The sequence below is a fragment of the Atractosteus spatula genome, chromosome 7 (genome assembly GCF_055471065.1).
Source record: "Atractosteus spatula isolate fAtrSpa1 chromosome 7, fAtrSpa1.hap1, whole genome shotgun sequence".
Taxonomy (NCBI): Eukaryota; Metazoa; Chordata; class Actinopteri; order Semionotiformes; family Lepisosteidae; genus Atractosteus; species Atractosteus spatula.
In genome coordinates, this window is record NC_142712.1 from 61,925,474 (window position 1) to 61,939,981 (window position 14,508).

The following is a 14,508-nucleotide window of genomic DNA, read 5'->3' on the forward strand; positions in this document are numbered from 1 at the left end:
GTTCAGTTAAAAAAAGATAAAAAAAAGCTCATGGGAAAGCATGGAGATACATGTTTACATTTGAATCATTTATGAAAGAAGCTGTGAAAGAGTTATCCTTCCAGCTGTGTTGCCTTTTCCTTTAAGAACAGATATGGAATAAATAATGAATATTATAGACCTGTTTTATGGGAATATATTTATATTCTTCCCATATTGTTTATTGATAATAAACGGAAGCAACACACAAGCGCACAGGATATTGCCAGATGTTGAATTGTATTTTTAAATAATGATTATATGATCATTTCTGCCTTACCTCCTTCCACCTGTGTCAGGACCCAGAGGCAGGACTGAAATGTTTCTTTGCACCACATCAAGGTTACTCAATGAGGGTAACTGTGGATACAGTGAAGATTTATTAAGACATGAGCCGCCTTCTTAAGCCTTCTTCCTCAACCTTCACTGCCAGATGGGAGAGGAGCTGTTACCCTAACCAGCCTGCTCCCCCCAACACTTGCTCACACAGAGCACCCATAAGCTGCATCTTCCATTAGCACGCTGACTGCTGCCCTCACACTGCGAATAAGAGAGGGGCTCCAGGGAGCAACCTCTGTCATGCAGGCTAATTGTGGCACTATGCAGCAGTAGACACTGCTGAATCACTTAACTTGAAAGAGCCCATTTACTCCATTTTGCTGGCTGTGCCGTGAATGTAGATAAGCCGGGGCCACAGCTTCATTGGTGGCAGTGCTGTCTCTTCACAGACTGTGCTTAGGAAAGGGCAATGAAATGTTCAATAGCTTTAGCAATCAAAAGTGCAAGCCTGGAAACACTTCTCATTCTGCGCCTTAAATAACACGGCCTCTTTTTTTTTAGCATTTTACACGTTATTTATAAAAAAAACTCTCCTGTGAGAGGATAATTAGAACAGGTGATAACAGTACTTTCTACCATTTGGCTGGGGAGTTAACTGCAGAACAGAAGATAAAAGAAGGTGTAAGTGTCCTATGCACATCCCCAGGCAATAATATTGCATCTAAATATAGTGTTTGTGTTGCAATACAACAGATCAGATATTTTTGTCATAACCGGAGCATGTAGCTAAGAGGAATTCTGTAAACGATTCATTGCCAAGAGGAAAACCCTTTTCTCTTCTGAGCTTTTAATAAAAATGCGACAGGACAAAATAAATGATTATGTAAGTATGATTTTAAAATAAATCAGTCCATGCAGTTCTGATTAATCTTTACCATAAATTCATAGAGAATATGAATCCAGAAAGACTTTTTAATACCGTCATTATGCTGTGTTGTGTACTGCCCACATTAACATGGTGCCAAGGCTGCACGGCTATCTGATTTAAAAAACAGATGAAATAATAAAGCCTGACAAATTATTCCTTTTGTGAGTTTCTCCTTCAGTTTGTTGATGCAGCTACGTTCAGTTTCTAGTTTGATTGGTTAATACATCGCATGGGAAGAGGACCATTATCCTTTTAGTGGACAAATCCATTTAGCAATGTACAGTTTTATTTATTTTAGGTATTCACTCATCATCTGAAATTCACTTTCCAGATAAACTGATTTGTATTGTAGATTATCAGATTATTAGACCCCCATCACCATCACCACTGCCACAAGGTTCCTGTATTTTGTCAAAATTGAGCGCTCAGCTGGCTACTTCCTCAAAGAAAAAGTCCATGTTGCCATAGCAATGAGTGCCATTAGACTACACTGGGATTTGCAAATGCTATGGACATGTACAAAAGACCCCAAAACCAGTAGTAAAACAGGTTTATCTTTTTCGTTCCCTCTTAGAGAAAAACCAATCTTAAAAAAAATCATAATTGAATAAATTATATTTTTTAATTGCAATGGATTTTTTGTTTTGAAATGCAAATGAACATGACAGTAAACTCTGTTCAATTCACTCTATTGTGAAGACAGTGTGCTGAACACATGTCTACTTTACTGATTTACACACTCAGTACAAAAGAAGTTTCCTTCCAGAAGAATATAAGATAATTATGTTCTGATTAACATAGAAACATGTGTCCTCTCCATTCACATGATCCCAATCAGGGGTGACTATGAGGCACAATAATTGGTTCTGCCGGAGATCTGTGCCCACATGAATCCCATTATAAGATGTAATAAGTCTAATAGAAACCTTGCAAGTACAGTAATTGCATTCTCCAGTAATTCCAACAGTCACGCTGCAGGAGAGAGCTCTGAGAGGGTAAAGGGGCTAAGTGCTTGATCTAGGGAAATAGAATGAGTTTTGCCACACAATGGTCCCTGAGAGCCATCTTGCAGAACAGCGAGGAGAAGGACTGCAGGTCCACATGCATGAGTGTGTGGCTCATTTCACAACATTTACTGCTAAACCTCCCCAAAATACTGGAAGAGCACTGACAGACCACTAATGCTAACATCTGTATAGTTGATTGGTTCCTTCCACAATAAAGAGCTTTGTCTTGATGTGAAGGGCACTGTACAGTATGTTATTAGTAGTAGTAGTAATAATAATATCGCACCACAGTGGTGATGGTGCTAGGCATGTGTATCTCAAAAAACACGGGTATGTTAGTTTAGTGCTGACAAACAGCTTCTGAGCCCCTGAGGCTAGTCCAGATTCTCCTATGCTTTATCCTAAAACTTAAGTAGGTTTGTGATACAAAAAACATTTCATGTTCTAGTTGCCCAATAAATGGCAAAAGGGTTTAGCCAGTAGGTCAGGTTTTCCTGTCACTTGTCATCTGACTCATTTTTGAAGTATAGCTACAGAATGTACAATATGCAACATGAGCAGCTAAAGGTCTCCGAAAAAATGTTTTGAGTAAGAGCAAATTATCGCTTATCCTAGAGTGCACTTGGGACCCATAATCCAGCAGTGAGATAAAAAATGTCTGTGTAGTGTTGGAATGCTAACCCTAACCCTAGCTGGGGTTTTAACAGAGCAAGTCTACAATATGTGTTTGAAGCCCTCCAGTCACCAGATTTGAAAATGTTCCTCAAGCCAGCAAGAATGCTTCAAAACAATCAAAACCATTGAAAAAAAGCGCTTGGAAATGTACCTTCTTCAATATTATATCTTGTTTAGGGATGTTCTCAGTCAGCTGAAAAGTGCTGTAAAAATGTTATTGAAATGAGCATTTCAGGCCAGTGTAGGGTTTGGGTTACAAGAATCATTGCGTGTTGACTCCAGTTGTACATCTAGTTGCACTTGAAATTAAAACATTAGAAGAGTTTACCCAGTAGAACAGGTTTTCACATCACTTTTCATCTGACTCATTTTTGGAGTGCAGCTCCTGAATAGTGCAACATGCAATTTGAGGACCCGAACGTCTTTGAAAAAAAAGTTTAAGATACTGAAAGTTTTCATTACTCTAGCATTTGTTCCCAAAGCTGTTGAAGAAGCTCAAGGAATCCTTGACCTAATGAATACAGAGGCTGCTGTAAAGTTGGAGTATTAGAAATGTTCCTCTCTGCTCCTTGGCTGCTGAAGTTGCTATGGAGAGTTTCTGTTGTGGTAACAAGGGCACAGATGGTGCACAAAGAACGGAGAACAATGGGATTTCTTCCTTGGTGCTTCTCCTCACAGTCCCCGCGTGTGCAACATTTTCAAAATTCTTCAGACAGGAATTCACCGTAAACGTCTTGCTAATGCAGGCTTCTGAAACAGCTGGTAACCCCACTACTCTGAAGGTAGGATGTGCTGTGCAACGGTGTGTTTACAGCAGTTAGGAAATCATTTCAACTGCTTGTTTAGTGGGATAGGCAGCGGCTGTGTGCTCTGAGTTGCTCTGTGTAATGCCTACTGTGTTGCATTTGTAGTAAAGTGAGCTTATCTTACTAACTCCTAGCAACCAGGTTTACAGGCTGCTTGTGCAGGGAGTCTACTGGCTGAAATGAAATGGTTAGACTGTCATCATTGAAATTGAATTGGACTGAAACTGAGTTTGTCATGGGCTTCTAAGTAACAGGTTACAAACTAAATGGCTCGGTACTACAGGCCCCACACAACCACGGTGAGTACTGGAAAGTGAAGGCAATAATAAAACTAAAGCAATGTGATTTTGCTTTGCTTTGACAGTACTGTATAGAGGTATTCTAAATTAATTCAGATGTAGACTGGTGATGTACATTCCAAAATAATGTAACTTTGACAAGATTACTAACTTGGCTTGCCTTTTGCATGATCACACGTGGTTTAATTTAACATGACAAAATTAAAAAATATTCTTATGTTTTCTTTTTTTTCAGTTTAATAACTGTTCACACTGGCTGCCTAAGACTGATTAGCAGGGTTCTCTTTCATTTAACTAAATATGGAAAAAGAAAAAAAAACAGCAGTATGTGTAGAGTGTGTTTCCTGTTTCTGAAATAAACACATAACCATAGGAGTCGATAGTTAAATTTAAGGAACAGATGCATGCCACACCAAACCTAAGTATGTACTTTATTATCTTTATTTATTAAACAGAAAAACCTACTGTATCTCTGGTCCTGTTGCCATGTTTTTAGAATGTTCCTGTGAATCTTACCTCCTCTCGGCCATTCCTTAATCACTTATACAAAGACAGTCATTATAAATGGTACATGGGATTTTATTTGTAGCTTTCAGGAGACTTGATTTACTTTTACAGTGTATGAGTGTTAGTATGGCTCTTAACCAAGGCTTTCTCCACAGCTCCAGAAAAACAGGCACAATCTCCCATCACACGATGCCCTCGCAGAGATTCTCCCTGAGTACGAGTTCCTCTTCAAGGCACCTGCTTCCTCCAAGGTTGGACCCAATCATTCTGGACAGCACAAACCCCACACACCTCCTGGACCAGCACAGACTGGTCAGCAGGGGCACCCAGACACACACCTGTTAAACCAGACTTACAGGCTTAATTCTTCAGACAGGAGGTGAGCACCACTGCACCAAATGGCGTTGAAGTAGAAGGAACTGTAAGTATGTGGAATGTCGTAAAGCACTTAAAGGCACTGGTTTTCCACATAACAGGAAAGCAGTTGAAATTAAACTCTACAGCAAGCCCTAATGATTACTGAACTCTGGACAGCAATAGCCTGGTACCTAGTACTTCAGAGACTGGACTTTGAGGCTGGGAGGAACAGGCATGGCTTTTCATTGCCATTCTGTATCTCATGAAGGTGAGGAAAATACTAACCCAAACACTACAGTTGGATCATGAGGGGAACAAAAAGTCCTGTACTAGTTTTCTTCAAAGGATCCATCTCTTTGGCTTGATAAATTGAACCAGAGCTCACGTGACGAGATTTCACTAAACAGACATTTTCCGAGGTATGCCTTGGGCGAGCATTGTTTTTCCAAACCATTTTATACTGCTGAAGTCACTGGGCTCAAGCTGAAGTGCATCTCAGTGTGAACAAGCTGATCAATGAGTGTGGTAGACTACAGAGGAATTCTCTTATCTGCTCAGGGGTGCTGTTGTACTGGGATGCACTGAATTGTCAAACAGCATACAAGCTTCTTTTGAGTCTAAACAATAAGGCTTTGTTTTAAATTACAAAAGAATAATTAATATAAATGTTCAATCTATGTTTTGCTCTGCCTTGCAGAGGTTCACCCTGTTTATCTAGAAAAATATACGAGAATGGTTATAGAGATTAGCATTAGCAAGATAGAATGTAGGCATGAACACAGGCTTTTGAAGCCAAATCATTTTCTGATAAATTGTTATATTACATTTACCAACAAAACAGAGTAACGTTAAATTTGCTAGTTAGGCCGAAAGGTCTCCTCTCAATTAAAACCTTTCTTATGTTCCTAATAAATATTTTAATTTAGGTTCACATTTTATGAAAAGATGATTATAAAGTGATTTTGCTCTACATGTGTCTGACTTACCGGACTAGTCCAGGGTCAAAAGTAAATGTTTAAAATTGTTTTTTTTTCTTTTAAAATTAAAAAGGGTGGGATAGGTCTAGCAACTCACCGATTCAAAAACTTGTGGTCTTCTTCTGTCTGATTATTCAAAATGCTTTTAAAAAAAATTACACTTGCAAATCCACGTCAGCCTTTTGCATGAGGCCATCGTTGTCTAAAAGCCTGTATGAGACCTACAGTATATAATGACATTCAGCTCTGTCATGGATGTTTATTGTCTTTCTGCAAGGCCCGGTGTACCTGGGATTGAAGACAACAGCCATGCAGCAGACGTTACTGCACACGAAGCCAGGGTGAGTGCAGCGTGATCAAGAGAGAGAACAGTTCCCACTGCATGCAGTTGCTCATGACTGTTTTTCACAAGGCCAGAATTATTAGTGCTCTTGTTTTTACGGCTGATGATGTAGAGTGGCACATGGTGTTAAAAATTTAAAGCACATCTACAGTACATAGGAAATCAAATCACGTTGCACATGAGCGTTGTGGCTGAACCCTGCTGTGATGTTCCTTGGTGCAGCCTAGTGGTCGGACAGTCCCGTTGTGATTCTGGAGGAGTAGACAACAGGGGGCAAACTCCCTTTTGGTGCCTGACGGTCCTGCGGCTTTTATGATGGAGTTGATTGTTCAAATGAAATCGGAGAAGGGGGTTTGTTGGGGTCTTGTCTGAGCTTCTATAGGGACCAGCTTCTCCACTCTCTTGATTCCATCTCACCCGGGAGGGAATTGTTCAGGTCTCATTGTATTGATTCTTGCTGTACTTTGAAAAGCAGATTGCCATGTTCTCATTCCTCCTCAGAAATGTCAGCTGTGCTGCCTGTGTATGCAGCAGTTGATTTGCAAAGGGTGATTATGCAGCCTATTTCTAAAGTTTAAATGTCAATGAGAATGCCTGTGGCAGCAAGGGGTGTTATTAATCCCTTTGAAAAGCATGTCCCATTACAGCGCCCACAACGGCGTGGCCAAGACACCGAGGGGATTAGAACGTGGTGGAAATGCCACAAGTAATTTCCTCTTTGTAACCAATATGATAGAAGAACGAGCACTAGAACTAAAATAAATAAAAGCTTTTGACAATTCTTTGACATTAAACTTGAAAGTCTCATGAGATGTAAATCATAAAACAGAGATACAGTGTATAAATGACAATATGCCATTGCTTTCTTCATTAGCCCAGCTTTTGTAGGTTGGACTAAGTAGCATCCAGACAGCCAGGCATTTCGTTAATCTAACCGAACTGTCAAAACATTTTGGAAAGTTTCTCACAAATGTGCCCCCATTTTGTTGTAATTGGTGGTGTATCTACTTAAGAAAAGTTTCTCTTCTTATTCCATAATGAAATCTGTGGAATAACGATACTAATGTCTGAAGAAACTACTTCTATGTTTGATTTCGGAGAGGCTGGTGGCCAGTGTAGTGTTTTCTGATTTTTTTCTCTTCTACAGCATATTTGGTTACTTCTGACAAAAACATTTTGTAAGAAGTTCACAATTATATAAAAAATCAGTAGATTGGTAGAAATGGAAAACACGGGCTTCTGATGTGCACAGAGAGCAAAGGTATTCTGGATAAGGTGCATTTCATATTGAGAGGTATTTAAACATACTGTACATGAGCATTGGAATCAACAGAATTTATTGCATTTTTAATGGAGCTCTGTGAATTGAATTGTGACAAAACAGAAAAAGATACTTTCACACACCCCACACTCCCCCATCACACAAAAACTTGTACTCACAGCAGTGTGCTCTCATTAAAGCCACTTGCCATCTGTGTTTGGACTGTGTCTTGGAGTGCCAGTAAAAGCAGTTACTGCTCTCTGTATTAAAATTCATAACATTCAGACCTGAAGCCTGGTTTTTGGCTCAGATGACTGAGATTTCCTCGGTCTCAGCAGAAATTTCCTCACTCCTGCCTCTTTCCTTTCTGCAGCTGAGACTCAGTCTTCCATCTCATCTGCAGTCTTAATTGTCAAGCTTCAATTGCATTTCAGTTAGGCACCCAATTTCCTATGAAGTCACTCGGGGGCTGCCCTACCCTTGTGGGCTAAATCAGAACCTACAAATTACTGGTCCTGTCCACCTGCCCCACTAAGAGTTTTGCATGTTACAGATAAAGATAGTAGGTTCTCCAACCTGATAATGGTTGCTGGTCCACTGAGACATTGCTACACAATGCCTGCTTGTTGCTACACAACATACAAGGGAGTACAAAGGCATATATTATGTAGAGCAGTGTGAAGATCAGTGCTCTGCAGTACTGTATTCTTATCGACTATTGTCGATGAATAGTGCTTTGCTTCCATCCGGTGTTAATCCCTTAAAATCGCTGGCCATCTCCAGTCTTACTCCAGACATCTCCAGACACTGACTTTGATAACCTTCTGTACTGTGTATTTATGGCGCTAATTAACAGCTTCCTTTTTTGTATGAAATGTATCATTTTCTTGGTCTGTATCCATATAATTTGATTTTAATTCTGCAATTCAGAATTTAAGTAAAATTTACTGTGTAGAAATAAAAAGCATCTTCTTTGAGCTCTTTACTTAAACAGTATATTATGTTTTTACACAGTGAGAAAAACAAAAAATTCTTATTTTTTTCCCATGCTATATATAAATGACAGTAACCCCAGAATGCTCAGGTGATTTCTGTATATGTAAAAGCACAATCATCTGAGCAGGAAGAAACTAAGAGATTCTTTTATCGTAAAGTTACTTTTCTGTCAGCGCCACTAATGGAGGTTGTTTTCCTAAACCTTTTTAAATTAAATTCAAATAGTGTAAATCATAACAGCACACACCTCCAGTCCAAGGTTATTTGACAATACCCTGGTGTATTATATGGTTGCTTTCAGAGGGCAGCTTTAGAGCTCTTTGTGAATCAGATTTTGAAAGGCGAACAACACTCACTATCACAAATCCCCGTATCACCCCAATTTATGAGGATACCCAGAGGCACAACAGAGTGGTTATCTGCTTTCTTAGTGTCCCAGTGTCGAGTGGTGATTACATTGTACACCCGGCCAAAGCTAATCGATTTAAGGGATTCCTTGAGTACTGTATTAAACAGAATCTACCTCTGCCGTAACGTGTTCCTGGACTAATTATTCTTCTCCAAAACCGATGAGAGGAGATGAGGAGAAATGAATATTAATAATACAGGGATTGATCAGTGTGACAAATTTCTCTGACAAATACTGCCTAGACCAAAGCGAGCCTTTTAATCCTGCAGTGCATTGTCACAGGCATACTTTAGGGATGATGCTTTTCCCCTGGTTTCAAAAGGCCAGACAAGACACCTCTTTGCAATACGAGCTATGGTGTCACCTTGTGGTGGAGACCTGAAAAAAAATGTGGTCTTGTTCCACGGGGAACTCAGTGAAGTGCTTGGGCTTTCTGAATTTCAGTGTTTCATGTTTTAAAACCTTTATTCTTATCTGTCGCTCTCCTTAAATGAAACTGGCACCACAACATTTGACTTCTGTAAAAGATTGAGTTAGAACCTTCTTGCACCACGTTGCCAGTCTTGTTTGAAATTGTTAAAAGAACTCTGTTTCAGTCTTACATGATTACGTCTGTATTATAGGTAAATTAAAAATATAAAACATGAATAATGCAATATGGTATGCCAGCAGTTTGGAATTTACCGACTCATTTATTTATTCTTAATGGTTGCTTAAATTGCAATAAAAATACAAAAAGCCACAAGGGTTTTTAATATTTTAATAATACTGTTTATGTTTAACCATGCTGTAAGATGTCCATATTATCATTAGTTACCAATGTAGAAAAATTTGAAACTAGAAATTGAGTGCTTGAATTTCAAGAAGAACCTGAAATTAGATACCTGTCTGTAAAGTTTATTAGTTGCATTTCAGCTAAATGCCAACTACTATGCTGTGCACAAAGCAAACTTTTGCTCAGCACAAAGCTAGAAATATTAAAATGAGGAAAAAGAGATATCGTGCTTCAGTGCAAGGCTCTGAAATAAGTGGTATTCTACAGCATAGAGATGGAAAGGCTGTTTTTCAGTTGCTTGGTGAAACGCTGAAGGTTTTTGAAGGGCTGGAAGAATAAGGATCCCCTGACAATCAAGATCAATTAAACCTAACAAAACATATAACTAACGTTTAGGTCATTGTACCTCAGGCATAATGAAGATCTTTTACCCTACAGATATTCCTGTTGCTAGTGCTAAAAGAAGATCCAGGACATGTTATCAAACTTGTTGGACAGTTTATGTTACGGTACCTGGTAACCTGGGGAGCTGTGTTACTCTGCTGGAGTGTTTATGCTGTGGTGTAGGAGAACCAGAGTTGCAATGAATCTCTTATCTCCTGAAGTAAAAAAAAGTCATCGTTCTCCATGTATCACCTCAAGGCCAGGTTGAAGGCCTCTGTTCTGGCAGGGAGGGTTTTCTCTATTCTACAACCTAGAGAGGCTTCAAGGCTGCAGCTGCTCCAGCTGTGGAAAAGACTCTTACGTGAAGTTTCCCGCTGTCACACCCAGCCGTTGAGAGAGTTCACAGACTGTGAGAGATGTTGCTAAATGTGTATTTTGTCAAACTGACCTTGACTCAAAAGATGTCTTCCTGCAAGGCCAAGTCTGATTCAGAGCCTTAGCTGTTCGTGAGAGTGCCACTAATAAACTGTGCAGCAGAATGCACTAAAGAACAATGCAACAGGGAAGCCTTTTCACCCAGGCCCATAAGAACATGGGAGAAGGTTACAAATGAGGGGAGGGCTTTTAGCCCATCTAGCCTGTTTTGGTAAAAACCATTCTGGTCCATGTCAGTATGAACAGCTCAACACACTAACCAATTATGCCTCAGACATGCAATGCAAAATAAAAATATAGCAGCGTGCTATTAGCAATAAAATACCAGAGCTTCACTGTGAACGTACTGCACAGTCAGGCTCTGTGTGAAAATATAACTGTTTATAAGTTTATTATCAAGTATTAATTGTTGTTTTTAATGTCATTGGTATGACCGATGCCTTCACAGTTCGTATCAGAAAGCTAGAAAGCTCCCAGTCAGTTCTGTAACCTACTATACACGCCTGTTTTAATTCAACTAGTTCAGGGCATTGTAAAGGGTGTTGGGTCAAGTGATGGTGTCTGTCTATTAGTTTATGGACATTTTAAGTTGGTGTTTCTTTTTTCTCAACTAACCTCTTTGGAAAAGTGGAAAGTCTCCCCTGGGAGCTGACAGGTACAATCCTGTATTGGCCAGGAGGTGGAGAATTACCGCACAGCCATGCGGAAGATGGCAGAAGACATCATTGCCCTCCGGAAGAAGGTGGGAGGCCTGGAGTCAGACAACAGCCAGCTGCGCAGTGAGCTGAGTCTGCACCAGGACCTGGGCCGGACCCTGCTGGACGACACTGACATCGACGTCATGACCAAGGCTGAGATAGCTGACCGACTCGGTACCTTCTTCCTGTCACGCTAACCTCGATCTGTTTTCACCCAAGTCTTTAGGTTGTTCTGTACGGCTCCCTAACTTTCTAGCTGAGCCAAAAGTTCTGTTTGAATGTTAAACTGTAAAGATGTCTTATTTATTTTTTTACATTTACTTGTTAGAAAAGAAGAGCTTCAGATAGAAACTTACCCACTGCTAATTCATGCCGGTTGCGAATGCACTGCTGTTTGTGCCACCTTCAGATAAGGCAGCTCATTTTGGTCGGAGTGGGGTATGATAAGCAGTGCTGCAATGAATCTCTTATCTCCTGAAGGACAGAACCTGACCTCGAAAGCAGCCCTTTGCTGAAAGGACTTCTACCAGAATGTGTTCATCAAAGAGCTCAAAGATTGCTTGGTTAATTTATTTTGTGAGAAATATATTTTTTATTTCTGGAAGTTTTAATGAATCTGTAGAAGTGTTCCTTCTTATTACAAAATCAGCATCTGTCAAAGCGATTGGATTTAATGGGCTTCTGAACGGTAGAACACCACAGTTTTATCCTGGAGTATTGTTTCTGTCTCATGTGAGCTTGCAATCCAACATTGCAGGGAAGCAGGCTGTGGTGACAAGTGTGTTCATAAATCGTTTAAATGTAAATCCTTCCAGGTGGATATTGATTGCAAGATGTACTGTACTTTGGCTAACAGACAGTAGTTTCTTTGATTAAAGTAGCAATTGAAATTGTATGATTAGGGATAGGTCCAAGTGGACACTATGTGAACTTAAAGATGTACCTCCAAGTAAATTAAAATATCCCGGCTCTGTCTATGTAGAATGTACAGTATGTCCAGCATTTTTTCTAATGGTGATTGCATATCATTTTAGAAGTGTCCCTCAGTTATCTCAGTACGTCTTACCTTGTACTTTATTGCAGCATCACTAAAATTCAAGCTGGCAAGTGAGACAACTGAAGTAACAACCCTCAAGGACAAAATCCAACAGCTACAGAATGAGTTGATAAGGGTAAGCAACCCCCACTACTTAAGAAAAACAGTCTGACTGTAAGCTCAGTTTTACATGTGCTTCACAGGACAGAACTCAGAAATGTTCTTCTCACATTATAATTAAAACAAATATTTAAGGAGATCCAATTTATTGTTTCTCTTCTGACGTCTGCTATCAGTAAATAATATGCATTTTGTGAGTGAAGAAGTGGGTTTATATTAATGCATGCCCAGTTCCGTGTAATGCAGTTGTGGTTTTGTTTTCTGCCACACTGTTATGAGGTAACCCACACACATTCCTTTCACCTTCGTAAATTCTGACAGATTTTGTAAAACAGTAGTTCTTATTTGAGCATCAAGGAACTGTTTTTGCTTACAGCATTTGTAACGTACCCACCATGTATAATAAACAGGTTTAAAACATCGCTGCCATTTCAGAAATCAGCCTGTACTTCCCTACAGCACTGTCCTCAGCCTCTCTTCTGGTCTTCCTCTGGAGGATGTGCTGAATTTGGGGGTTATGTTTTAGTATGCACTCATGTCTGCTATTGCAGTCAGCTGAGGATAATCATGTCATTTAATCCCTGGCCTTTATTAGAATCCATTTCTCCAAAAGAGCCCAATCATTCTTTAATGATTGCATTACAAAGGCCTCAGTTAGAGCCTTCTGTAACGATGACACCGTACCTGTTTGCAGCATAGTTGTGTTGAGGTCATGGGTAGAGTGTCCAGATTTTGTCTTCACAGAAGAATGACTCTGAGAAGGAGCTGCTGAGACTGCAGAGAGCCCACCAGCAGCAGCAGGCTGTACTGCAGAAGTACCAGGCCCGGGTGGCTAAGATGAACAGCCTGGAGGCCACAGTGCGGCAGCAGGAGAAGGTATAGTTCTCTGTATTTCCACTCCACACTGGACATGGCAGGAAACTGGGCCAGCTGAGTGCTTCCATTGCTCATTTGTAAGATGGTCATATGGTGCCATGTATTTTCCTGTTGGCCAGAGCTCACACAATGACCTGTGGTGGAAGGTTTCCTACCAATATGTTTCCTACAAAACTTTACTGATATTACAGTTCAGTGGAACACTTATTCATGGGAGAAATCCCAGGTTTGAGAGGTTCCTTCATGCTTATAAAAATATAATCTAATTCCAGCAAAAATTATTCCTTTAAAAGATTCATTTTTTTTATACTCACTTAGTCAAACTCTACAAACCATCTTTGAAATATGGTTCATAAGAGAAAAAAAAAGATTTTGTTAGATATCTCAATGTTTCCTTCTCTGCAAATAGGAAATCAAGTCACGTTTCTTTGCTGCAGGTGATAGAAAAAATGGAAAAGGTTTTGGACAGTAAACTGAAAGAGAAGAAAAGAGATCGAGGAAACACTATGACTAAAAAATCAGGTGGGGCTCATAACACTTACAAACAGGATATCTAAATAGAAAACTAATTAAGGAAAACACCCCCAGAAAGTCCTTCCATTTTCAAAATATCCTCCTCTCCAGAATATTACTAGATAAACACCAGTTCACCTGCCCATGGACTTTGTGATACATCAAAAAGAAAAGTTTAAGTGAGCATTAAATCGCACACAAAAACTAGAAAAAAAGCTGAGCCTTCTTCAACTGTGAGGGAGAGAGAGGAAGCAGGGATATAAAGCACAGGGGAACAAAGGACAGAACAGGTGAGAAAAAGTTTCCAAACAAAGGAAGAACTGGGGAAGAGAAATCGGTCAATGAATGGAGAGGTTTATAAAGAAATGAGTCTATCATTGGAGGGGTGATCCAGGTTAAAGGAAAAACATCAGAAGCCAATATTTTTTGGGGAGTTGGAGCCCTGAAATCCCTATAAAAAGATGCAAACAGAAAGGTCAGTGAAATCGTGGCTGGGATTGGTGAAATGGGGAACTATCAACTGGGAGAAATCTTTGAAAATGCTCAGTTGCGTTTGGGACCGAAGTGGGCTAAAGTCTATTGAACCTGCTTGATTTAGAGCTCTTTTAGTACTGTCAATTCTTCTTTTTACTTGAGAGAAGGAGCAGTTGATGACAACAGGAGGAGAGAGATGGAGTCTGCTCTGGCTTCAGAGAACGCACGTCTCAGAGGGGAGCTGGAGAAACTGCGCTACCAGACTGGACCCCTCGTGATACAGCAGCCAGCACAGGTGATACAGGCGTCCCACGGATGGGCTGAGAACTGCAGCT

The 14,508-nt window shown here is 40.0% G+C and overlaps 1 protein-coding gene across 1 annotated transcript in view; it reads left to right on the forward strand.

Annotated features, from left to right (window-relative positions):
- The window catches only part of ccdc33 (coiled-coil domain containing 33), a 96,185-nt gene that overhangs the window by 79,530 nt on the left and 2,147 nt on the right, over nt 1-14,508 (forward strand). The window contains exons 14-20 of the mRNA XM_088920907.1: nt 4,675-4,898; nt 6,131-6,194; nt 11,133-11,328; nt 12,238-12,326; nt 13,055-13,186; nt 13,624-13,708; nt 14,338-14,468. Of these exons, the coding sequence (XP_088777033.1) occupies nt 4,675-4,898; nt 6,131-6,194; nt 11,133-11,328; nt 12,238-12,326; nt 13,055-13,186; nt 13,624-13,708; nt 14,338-14,468 (921 nt within the window). The remainder of the gene's footprint in view (nt 1-4,674; nt 4,899-6,130; nt 6,195-11,132; nt 11,329-12,237; nt 12,327-13,054; nt 13,187-13,623; nt 13,709-14,337; nt 14,469-14,508) is intronic.